The 12421-nt window shown below is 33.2% G+C and overlaps 1 protein-coding gene across 1 annotated transcript; it reads left to right on the forward strand.

Annotated features, from left to right (window-relative positions):
- Positions 1-1558: 1558 nt before the first annotated feature.
- On the forward strand, positions 1559-10545 carry LOC111698329 (uncharacterized). The gene is made up of 16 exons (XM_023468646.1): positions 1559-1581; positions 2296-2362; positions 3236-3348; positions 3957-4076; positions 4368-4475; positions 5000-5180; positions 5663-5740; positions 6350-6454; positions 6721-6814; positions 7376-7452; positions 7705-7775; positions 8416-8512; positions 8869-8970; positions 9299-9361; positions 9479-9605; positions 10218-10545. The coding sequence occupies exons 2-16, from the start codon at positions 2306-2308 to the stop codon at positions 10439-10441; spliced, it is 1617 nt and encodes a 538-aa protein (XP_023324414.1). The 5' UTR covers positions 1559-1581; positions 2296-2305; the 3' UTR covers positions 10442-10545.
- The last annotated feature ends 1876 nt before the right edge of the window (positions 10546-12421 follow it).

The following is a 12421-nucleotide window of genomic DNA, read 5'->3' on the forward strand; positions in this document are numbered from 1 at the left end:
CTTTGTTGTCTTTGAAATTATTAATCTATAAAAAAAATGTTGATCTCTATGAAATGTCCTGTCTATGAAATGTTCTATCTATGATTTTGTTGTCTGAAAATGCGATGTCTTTATATGAAATGTTGTAAACACCAAAAAAAATACATATTACTAGGATTAAGATAAAAAATAGAACTTAAGTATTTTTATTCTTAAATTAAATGTTATTTTAAGAGTTCTTCATTTATAGATTGCCAGGTTCGATTTTTTAAAACGTACCATTGTCTAATTTAGAATGCATGATATTTGAGAATAGATTATTTTTAAATGGGGTTTCTCCAATGTTATATAATAATGTTGGTTACTCTCGATGCGCTCCAATGTACGGAAAATGTCGTCTCCTAAGATAGATAAAAACCTCATATGACGTCACTGATTATAGAGGCGGGATTAACGTCATATGAGGTTTTTATCTTAGCCGCAGACGACATTTTCCGTACATTGGAGCGTATCTAGAATAACCAACCTTATTATACAACCTTGGGTTTCTCTGAATAACGGGTTCTGCGATATCTTCCACATTGCTAATCAAATAAAGGTTTAAAGGGTATATCGGACATCACTTCAAATTAAAACGACAGACCTTTTAAGTTTCATTATATTTCAAGTATACGTTTATTAAAGTAATAATAATCATATAACTAGCCCCCCCCCCCGCTTGGACTGCATATAATAAAGGAAAATAAATAAATGTATTATTCCTGTCAACATTGAAGACTTACAAGAGTGCAAGAAACCTTTTAAAATCCGTTAAACTTGTTCTTTAACATTTTAAATTTATTTATTTAATTTAACTAATATTTTATATATTTGACGAAATAAAAAAGGTTTCTTCTCTTTTTTATACTTTAAGAATATGTGTGATAATCTTAATTATTTAATTTAATATATTTTCTGCTCAATTAAAAGTTTTGAACTCTAATATTCGGGAAAACAAAGAGAGATAGTCAATATTCATTTAGTAGAAGGTTGAAAAGATGGATTGATAAAGAATAGATTCAGAAATATAATTATCGATAAAAGGCAGGGATAGCAAATATATCGTTTAACATTTACGAATTAATATAGATAGATAGAAAGATAGATGGATAGATAGATAGTTAGAAAGATAGATTGATAGAAAAATAGATAGATAAATAGATAGATAGATGGATAGATAGATAGATAGATAGATAGATAGATAGATAGATAGAAGGTTAGAAGGTTAGAAGGTTAGAGCTGTGAAAACTCGACCTTTTTAGGAACTTGTTTGTCTGAAGAAAGTTTCATGGAATACAAGATTTCAGGATCTACAATTAGGACCCGGAGTAGGGGGGGGGGGGGGGGCAAAAGGGTTTAAAAAATATAAAGTCTTAAAATGTAAGTGAACACGTGTAGCGACATCAACTTGATTTATCGAGGTTAAAGTCTTTGTATGGTTTCTAAGTCGATGACTGATCTACAACTTGAAAATATATGTTTTCGCCCCTAAAATGACCCATGGTATAAACTTAGTTTGAACAGAGAAACTGCCCCAGTTACCCAGGGATTGCGGGTTCAAAGGTTTGCATTAAAACTAGTCTTTTTTAAAGATTTTTTATTAATCATAACCCAAGATATTACTGTAGTAAAACATTTAATATTTATGTACAACAATGTATGAATGTTTAAATGTATAAATGTATTAATGTTTAAATGTATAAATGTATAAATGTTTAAATGTATAAATGTATAAATGTATAAATGTTGAGATGTATAAATGTAAAAATGTATAAATGTATAAATGTATAAATGTATAAATGTATATATACTTTGCTTGTCTTTTTGTTTGTATCCAATAAACGTCAAAACGGTTGAACCAAGGGACCAAATTTTGTGTGGGACCTCACGTGACCCCAAGGAAGGTTCACGGATGATCAAAAATTAAAAAATTTGCCTCCAACAAAATTCAATTTTTATTAAATTTTGAAAATCCACAAAATTTTTGCTTTTTTTACACATGGAGAAAGCCTGAAATATAAATTTGGGTAATTTTTTAACTTTTGCTAAGTTTTAAAAAATTCAACAAGATTTTCTAGTTATCGTAAAAAATGTCTTCGAAAGGTTTTAAGAAAAATCAAAGCGTTTTTTAAAAGTTGAAGAAAAAAAACAATGAAACAATGTAGATGACGCTTAAAATAGGTTTCTTTGTCTTGACGTTTTTATCAACTTTTAGACGAACAATTTGATATTTTCAAATTTAAAATTTTTTAAAGTTTCTGTAGTATTCCATTTTAGAATAGTTGAGATGGGTTGGGTAACAAAGTTGTTCCTAGGGCTTATACCACTGGTGGTCGCTAATCAGGTATTTAGTATAAACTGAACAACTATTTATTAAAGGGACTGTATATAGTATATACTTAACAACTATTTATTAAAGGGACTGTATATAGTGTATACAAAACAACTATTTATTAAAGGGACTGTATATAGTGTATACAAAACAACTATTTATTAAAGGGACTGTATATAGTATAAACTAAACAACTATTTATTAAAGGGACTGTATATAGTATATACTAAACAACTATTTATTAAAGGGACTGTATATAGTATACTAAACAACTATTTATTAAAGGGACTGTATATAGTATATACTAAACAACTATTTATTAAAGGGACTGTATATAATATATACTGAACAACTATTTATTAAAGGGACTGTATATAGTATATACTAAACAACTATTTATTAAAGGGACTGTATATAGTATATACTGGACAACTATTTATTAAAGGGAATGTATATAGTATATACAAAACAACTATTCATTAAAGGGAATGTATATAGTATATACAAAACAACTATTTATTAAAGGGACTGTATATAGTATATACTGAACAACTATTCATTAAAGGGACTGTTGCGTAATGTTTACAAATGACGCACACATTTATGGAGCAAAGAAAAAGAAAAAAAATTGCAAAAATCTTTTTAAAATCTATAAACAAAAATCTGCTCCATGTAAGCTAAAAGAATTACGGAAGGACTATTACACCAATTTCTTTCTAAACAATTTTTAAATCTGTGTTTGACGCTAAACCCTTTAAAACTACTTTTGAGAAATTGGCCCAAGTTGTGCATAATTAGTTAATAAGTTTTAATATCAATTTAATAAAAAATGACTTTTTATTTTCCTGAATTATTTGGGTTTTCATGAAGATTTTCTATGTTTAGGTTTATTATTATCCTTTACCCTCGTTCTATCATGTACCAGTAGTTCCTCTTGTACCACAATCCTACCTTGTACTGCACCCACAGCTAAATCTACCAACAGCTCATGGAAATAGGTATGTACAATGTACACTTTTGTTGGCAAGTTTATTATTTATCATATTCTGTTTCAAATGAATGATAAACAAAAAATTTTATATTGATATCAATTTTTGTGTCAAAATTTGTAAATGTCAAGGCGCCATTTAACAAAATTACAGGTTAAAAAAAAGTTAGAATCGATTTTTTTTTAATGATTTTATCAAAATGGATTTTTAACGTTTAATCCAGAAATTACAATGATAGAATAAGAAATAGATATGAGGGGGTATCAGTAGCTAACTGTACCATAGTATAATACTAATACAGATGATAGTTTAATGTTTAAGGAAACATGAGGGTGTATTAGTAGCTAACTGTACCATAGTATAATACAAATACAGATGATAGTTTAATGTTTAAGGAAACATGAGGGGGTATTAGTAGCTAACTATACCATAGGATAATACTAATACAGATGATAGTTTAATGTTTAAGGAAACATGAGGGTGTATCAGTAGCTAACTGTACCATACTATAATACTAATACAGATGATAGTCTAATGTTTAAGGAAACATGAGGGGGTATTAGTAGCTAACTATACCATAGGATAATACTAATACAGATGATAGTTTAATGTTTAAGGAAACATGAGGGTGTATCAACAGCTAATTACCATGGAGATTGTGCTGACACTACACCAAACTGGCAAGAGTGGGAATCAGGAGCAACTGCTAATTTTAGGCTGAAGCGACCAGCTTCTAGGTAGGAATTCTTACACAGTTGTTGGCGTTTATATTAATACAAAAAAGACGACTTTTCTGTTTAAGTTTTGATTTATAACAAGCTTTTTTTCAAATTTTAAGTTTTCAAGTATACTAAGAGAAGCTGTTAACTGACAACCTCTTTTTTGTTTCCATGTTTATGTGTAATACTATATCCATGCTGTTTCATAATTGGTAGACACCAAAACTTAGATCGAAAGTTGTCTTCAGTTATAGGAAGGAATCTGAACAATGATTTTGGATTGTCACTTTTAATAAATCTGTTATAAAGAGTTGATGATGAGGAGAGCTGGAAGGTAGAACTTATCTGGGATAATGATGTTGAAAACCTTGAAGTATATAATGGATTAGCAGATTCAAAAACAGGAAATTCCTTCAGGTAAACACTCTAGATCTTAATCTTGTACTGTACCGACAAAGTATTGTGCAATGTACCGTACAGTGTAAAGTACACCCCATCTGTAGACCAGTCTCCAGCCCTAGCACGCAGATTTCACAGTCCGGCCATTTTCCGAGCAAGCTGTGACTATCGATCAGAATTTGACCAATTAAACAAATATTTTCAGTTTTTCTTATGATACTTTTTTGTCGGTGCATGCGTATAAAATAGATCAAATTTCTTGTGGCAATTTATATGACTGCACGCTAGAGAATTTTAATGGTTGGTCGAAATTGAAAAATTCTGCCGGGATAAAAATTCTGCCGGGATAAAAAAGTCGACTTTTAACATTTTTAAAAATCCACAAAAATCTGCGAAAACTTTGGTTTATTGTAATAGCAAAAAGAAATGGCGGCTTAAAATCAATAGTTAAAAGCTAAAATTGTTACTAGGAAAGTGGGATGCGAAGCGCAATAGAAAGCTATAGATTAATGAAAAAAAATCTCCTAATGAAATGTTTCTAGGATCTCCCCCACAGCCTGGAGCACTAAGACAGCAGGAGGAAATGAAGATGAAATAAACTTCAGCATTAAAGCAAACTTTAACAAAAACCTTCCTCGTCCAGGACTGAAAGCAGTTACATATGACGGAGTTCGTCATGAATGCAAACCAGGAGCATCAAGATCTTCTGTTGTTACAACAAAGGTTTGTGACATTTGATCCTTTTATCATAAAATTAAACACAATTCTCTAACAGCTTATCAAAGGAACTCAGAAATCTCCTCAAACTCAAATTTTTGAATCCTTACATCTTTGCAACCTAGTGGTAAGGTTCTTTAACTCCCAACAGACTGGGGGTGGGAGCGTTTGGCGCCCCCCCTTTAGTTATTTTGGTCCTAGCACTCTCATTTTTGACACTATCACCGTGAAATGTTGTGACTTTTCTAGGGGGGGGGGGATGGCGCCAAACTCCCCCTCCCAGGCTATACATAGATTCAGACCCCCCCCCCCCCAGCCCTTATGGGGTTAATATTTCAACTATACATTTTGCTAGATAAGAAAGTCAAAGTTTAAAAAGTTTAATATAAAAAGAATTAGAAAATTATATTTAGAGGCTACCCAACATTCTTGGATTAGTTTAATGGCTACATTTAAACCTTCAAAACTTATTTTTCGATATTTTTTAGGGTGCTCGATTAGGAAACCATGTAACCTGGCCTAAGAAGATTTTAGGATTGTATATTCTTCTAGCTGATGATGATGAGGTATATCTATTATCATTGTTTACTTTTGAACGGACGGTTATTTTTTTCATTTTAATTTTATAATGGCTCGAACCCTTGACAATTTTATCTGATTAATAATGGGGAAGACATTGCAGTTGTTCATGGATATTTGTACTTTATCTAACAAAGCTTTAAGGGTTGCTTCTCTTTCAATGGAGGGTCACTTAAAGTTAAGTTTACTGTCCTTTTAAAGAAACCCCCAACCAACCAAAATAAGTAAATGCCAAACATTATTATTCTGCTGTAAGTATCTTTGTACAAAATAGCGTCAATATGATGTACACAAACTCCTCCTCAAGTCGATATCAACAGCAATCTATTTTTTTGAAGCGATTTCGTACTGCATCTTTGCAGAAAACAGCCAACTCATATTTTCACGATTTCTTGTTGGCCAGTAGCTGAAGATTTGTGTGTACCCGATAGTTTGATATCTTAAAGGAATTAACTTAATCCGTTGGATATCCTAGAGAGATTAACTTAATCCGTTGGATATCTTAGAGAGATTAACTTAATCCGTTGGATCACAAAAGAAGCGGATTATTACTGTGTGAAGAGATTAACAATATAGATTCATAAATATTTGTTTAGGATGGTTATGATAGCAACGCAGACTGGGAACCCCAGCTGTTTGACTGGCAACAAGAAGCTTCTAATGTTCTTTTCTTTACTTTCATACATCCTGATACAATGGAGGTGACATACAATTTTGGAACTTTCAAAAAAACATTGCTTATGGATTACAAAAACCAACTTGATTTTTCGCAAAATCTAATTTTATAATTTCTCATAAAAATTGGCTCTAATTTTTTGAGGACTAGCTGTGTCCAGACACAGTATTTACATGTTTACAAAAAAAGTATGTGTTTCTAAAAATATTCATGAAATATACTAATAAAACAGAAAAATGCTAAATTTTTTATTGTTTTTGTTTTATTCTGATATGTTTTTGTTTTCCTTAGATCCCTCCTTCCTTCCAGAAGCTGGCAGCAAGCAGAGGAACTGACCAGCCTGGAGCAGTTCCTAAAGATACTGTTATCATGTTTGCTATCGGAGGTAGATCATAGCAAAACAATTGTTATTAAAATTATGTCCCTCTCAAAAAATGTGATGAAAGGAAAGAGATAGTTCTATGGTTTACTTTTTTTCAATGACAAAAATCTATTCAAATAAAATGTTAAATAGATGAACAAATAACTTGCCTCAAACTCTAATTTCCTAATTCTTATATCTTTGCAACCTTATGTCTACACCCATTATGTTTGACTATTTAATGTCGCAGAATTGATAGCTTAAATATCAAAGAGCTCTACGATAACAGGTTTCAAAGTTATAAGGACTAAACAGCTTGAGAATAATCAGTTCCTTTAGATTGAAAAGTGAAGAGAATGTATTCACCGTTCAGATCTTTGGTTCGTTTTGTATTCACCAATCAGATGTTTGGTTCGTTTTGTATTCACCAATCATATGTTTGGTTCGTTTTGTATTCACCAATCAGATGTTTGGTTCGTTTTGTATTCACCAATCAGATGTTTGGTTCGTTTTGTAAAAGTGATTAGCATCTGAAATGTATACGAACATTCTTTTTTCATTGTTTCAATTAATTTTTATTTCTAGGATATGCCTACTCTCTGAAACCCAACCCCTGGCATTGGTTGACCTCTAAGGAAGCAGCAGAAAAAATGGCTGAAAAGGTAAAATACTAATAATAGCTTTAAACGCAATTTTATTCTCACAAAAGATAAAAGTTTATTGACGACCAGATGTCATTTAATTAATACAGATACATTCCATTAAATAATATAAAGTAATAGCTTATGGAACCCAGCGTTGCCCAGGAATTATTCATTCTCTAGGATGTACACTGTAAAGAAATGAGAATTTCGGAGGGAAAAGATTTCAAATATCCAGACAGACCCGGATACCTATATTATATTATATTTCAGGTCTCCACCTGGCCTGAGAAGTATGGATGTGATGGCATTGATCTAGATCTGGAGGAAGGAGCTGGAGCAAAGTATGTTACTTTTTCAAGATTTTGTTCATGAAAAATTATCCACCTTTTTATGAAGTTTGGTTAAACCCCGTCGCGCAAAAATATTTTTTAATGCAAAATATGTGATTTTTTTTAGTGAAAAACATTGTTTCCAGGAGAAATTGAACGGAATACTTAAAATTATTGTATAAAAGAATTGAAAAAAGGGAAAGTTGAAATATCATTTTTGTTTTATTCCTCAACGCTGAAAATGCCATTTTGAAAATCTACACCATTTTGTTATTTCTTAGCTTAAGATCGGAAGAAGATGTCTTAATAGTGTGATTAGCATTTCTTTATCTGATTGTTTTTGATACCTATAAACAGATATTTTGCGGATAGATTTATAATTGATTTATTATTGCCTTTTAGTGTAATGTAATGCTTGATCTCGATCTTTTGTTCATCTACAGCGTAATTCAACCTTTATTTGATATCCAGTGATGCCTGATATTCAACCAATCAGAGTTCTCTTTGCCAAAAACGAATAGCCAATGAGAAGCCAGGGAATTTTGCGGGTTCAACCAATGAGAGAACTGAGCTTAAAATTCAAAAGTGCCTACTGTGGATATCAATATCAAAGATCTGGTTAGCAATATCTAAATAAAGCATGTTATTTCAGGAAAGAAGCTGGGCCCAATATGATTCATTTCATTCGAAGATTGAAAGAGTTGAGTCCTAATATGATAGTTAGTCAGCCAGCTTACGGTTATCCACAGGTACAACATAAAAATGTGTCAAAGGCAAGGGAATCAATAATACCATTGAATAACTAGATGTAATCAATGATACTGTTGAAAAACTAGATGTATTCAATGATAATGTTGAAAAACTAGATGTAATCAATGATAATGTTGAATCTGATGTGATCAATGATACTACTGAATAAGTATATGATGATTGGGTTCAAGCTGAATCTGATGCGATAAATGATACTATTGAATAAGTATATGATGATTAGGTTCAAGCTGAATCTGATGTGATCAATGATACTATTGAATAAGTATATGATGATTAGGTTCAAGCTGAATCTGATGTCATCAATGATACTATTGAATAAGTATATGATGATTAGGTTCAAGCTGAATCTGATGTGATCAATGCTTCCTGGGATACTGAAGGAAACCATCAAGGTTTGGCTGATTCTATCGGACTTATGGTTTACGAAGGAACTCAGGTTATTATCTATTAAAAGTATTTATTAAAAAATGTATGGAGAAATATATTTAATGTCTTATGAGATCTTAAGCACAGTTTTTGCAAAGGTCCATAAACTCGAAATTTTGTTTTAGAATTTTATTTAAAACAAATTTAAAATAAATTAGCAATAAAGAAGGTTAAAGGTTTGCACCTAAATAGATCTAATTTTCAAGAACCTCTCTTGCTTGCTGGGACACATTATATAATCTTTATACACACTTTTGATATTCCACTATTACTATTTAGCTTTTCTAATTCGATGGACAACATTTTTTCCATATTTAAATATAAATTTTATTCTTTAGGCTCTTCAATATGTGAAAAATTATGCCAAGGGCTCCCAACAATGGCAAGGATTTCCCATAAAGGTAAAAAAATATTCATATTTTCATATTTCAGAAATGTTGAGCACAGATTGCCAAAGCATTAATATTTTTGTATTTACAAAAGTGCTGAAAAGGCTGATTTTGATGTACGTTTTCTAGGTGAATGCCCCCACTAGTACTATACTGCTTGGTGCTAAAGGTTCATCTAGTTCTGCTGATATTAACAAGCTGGCCAATGCTGCTGTGGATGATGATATTCTTGGTATAATGGTTTGGTATGCTTCAGGTATCATATATTTATATATATAAAGTAGTTTGTTTGTTTGTATGTTCTTCATAACTCATGAACCCCGTGACCGATTTGCCTCTAATTTTGTTTTCAGTTAAAGCTGTGTTCTTAAGCTATTCTTATATAAAGGAATTGGTTACACGCCTCAAGCTCTAACTTTCTGATCCCTATATGTTTTAAACCTGATGGTGTAAATCTTGGATATTAAAAATTTTGTCAGAGTAATTAAAGGTCTACGACACCAACTTGCAAAGGTACGGGCATTGGGCATTGGAAAACAAGGATGTGAGAGTGATCAGTTCCTTTTGGAAGACAACTTTCTTGACTTTGATTTTTATACATTTGCTTCAATTATCACACAAAAGTTTGCTGAATATAAAAGATTGTTTTTTTTTCATTAAAAAAGGTTCGACGGCGTTATTTTGTTGCTCATTTGGTTGCGTAGAAATCCGCGGGTTTTTTTTCTGGTAAAGCCGCGGCGCAAAGCAACTGTTGAGATTAAAAACCTGGATATCTCCACTTTTATAAAGATCACACTTAATTTTCACCATTGGTCTATATTTTTTTATAAACTCTACCTTTTCCTAATTTTGATTTGTTTTTGTTTAGTTAAGAACGGGTTTGATTATTCCCCTTTCTGGGACGCATCGACCAAGAACGACAGTATTGAAGGGTACAAGGCGGCCATGAAGCTGTTTAACAAAGCTATGTCCTCTGCCAAGACTGTTGATGCACCTGCAGTGGAGGTTGAGGTTGTTAATGAAGGTGTGACCTCCTCTGAAGAGGTGTCTACGGAGCCTGCAGAGGATGTAGTTAAGATTATCTTAGAATAGTTCTTGAAGTTATTAAGAACTTTGTTATTTACAAATGTATGGAATATTTCCACAAACAAATTTTTGAAATAAACGAAATGCACAAATAAAAAATAGAATGTTTTCATAATTTTATTTGAGTGAATGGTGAACATACACAATTGTGTAAAAATGTGCTGAATAGTTTTAATCATAGATTTTAGATAAATCAATTATAGGATAAATTCTATGAAATTAACATTTTAAACTAATTTCAAAATGTTGAATTTGAAGATTAGTTTAATAGTTTGATTGATAATTCATAAATGTCCAAAATCCTGATAAAAGCCTAAAAATGTGTTGAATTTTCTGTTTTTTATTTAAGAGGAATCTTTTAGCCAAATTTTTGTCATTTATACATACATCATTTATAACTAACTTTTACCATACATAAATTATAAATAATAATAATTATAAATTTGGCGATCAGCTAAATAAAGTCCAAAAGGTTCACGATTAACTAACTATATATTTATATCTAAATTACATGGTTAAAAAGTTCTGTTGCAATACGTGGTTCAGGAAACTCCCCTTAGCTTCTCAGCTGCCGCGGAGAATTCTCCAAGAAGGACGACTTTCATAACCGCCACAGTAGTCCCCCAGAAGGAACGGCGGAGACGTGGCGGAGCTGATTCTTCTATCCCTTGAAGACCTGTAAGGATTCTGACGTGCAGGTGCAGGTGGAGGATGAACTCAAGGAACGAGTTGAAACCTGACTTTCTTGGGTATTCTTGTGGCGGAGGATGGCTGAGGATCCGAAGAACTTGCTACTGGACGACGGCTGGGTCTTCCTCGAGGCGAAGGAAGAGCAGGAGTGAGGGGAGCACAGGTTTCAGTCGATCAACAGAAACCACATCTTGTTTGGAACCAATCTGGATGCGGAAGTATTTGCTCCGCCTTTCTAAAACCAGGTAAGGCCCGCGATAACGAGGAGCCAGAGTAGGTATGACTGCATCCTCGCGAACAAACACGAACTTAGCTTTCAAGAGGGCTGCAGGTAGCTGAGACGGAGGAACTGTATGAACATGATGAGGCGGAGGAACGGTGAAACCATCAATGGCTCTTTCAACCTTCCTCAGGAATGACTCAGGAGGAAGTTCCGGAACATCCAGAAGTTCACCAGGCAAAGTTAAAGGAGAACCATAGACAGCCTCGGAGACTGAGAGGCCAGTATCATCCTTCAGAGTAGCTCTCAAACCCAAGAGAACCAAAGGAAGGTGAGAAAACCAGTCCGAACCTGCTAACCCGGCCCGGAGAGAGGATTTTAAACTTCTATGGAATCTCTTGATCATACCGTTACTTTGAGGATGGAAGGAGGTCGTAGTAGAGGGTGAAATCCCTAAAACAGAACAGACTCCATTCCAGATTGAAGATGTGAACTGGGAACCTCTGTCTGATGTGAGAACTGCAGGAACTCCAAACCTTGATATCCAGGTTGAGATGAAAGCACGAACACAGGACTCAGCGGAGATAGAGGATAACGGAACAACCTCAGGCCATCTTGTAGTCCTGTCTATCATGGTTAGAAGATAAGAATGGCCTTGACTGGAGGGTAGAGAAACCACAATATCAACATGAACGTGAGAAAACCTTCGGGTTGGAACTGGAATAGATGGAACAGTAGAGTGAATGTGAGTTGAAATTTTGGATTTTTAGCAAGGAATACAGGACTTTGTCCACAAACCGACATCCCGAGACATTCCTGGCCAGACAAATCTTGACGAGATTAATCTCCTGGATGCTCTGACACCAGGGTGAGACACACCATGTAGCTGATCAAACAGTTTACGACGTAGTTGAAGAGGAACTAGAGGGCGAAGAGAACCGGTTGAAATATCACACAGAACTTCTCCTGAACTCAGAGGATGAACAATTACTGATAGAGAAGGGTTTGATTTCATTTCTTGTACGGACGAACAGGCAATTTGGAACCTGGATAAACTTGAAGCATCCAAACCATTG

This window comes from Eurytemora carolleeae, unplaced genomic scaffold, assembly GCF_000591075.1.
Source record: "Eurytemora carolleeae unplaced genomic scaffold, Eaff_2.0 scaffold206, whole genome shotgun sequence".
Classification (NCBI taxonomy): domain Eukaryota; kingdom Metazoa; phylum Arthropoda; class Copepoda; order Calanoida; family Temoridae; genus Eurytemora; species Eurytemora carolleeae.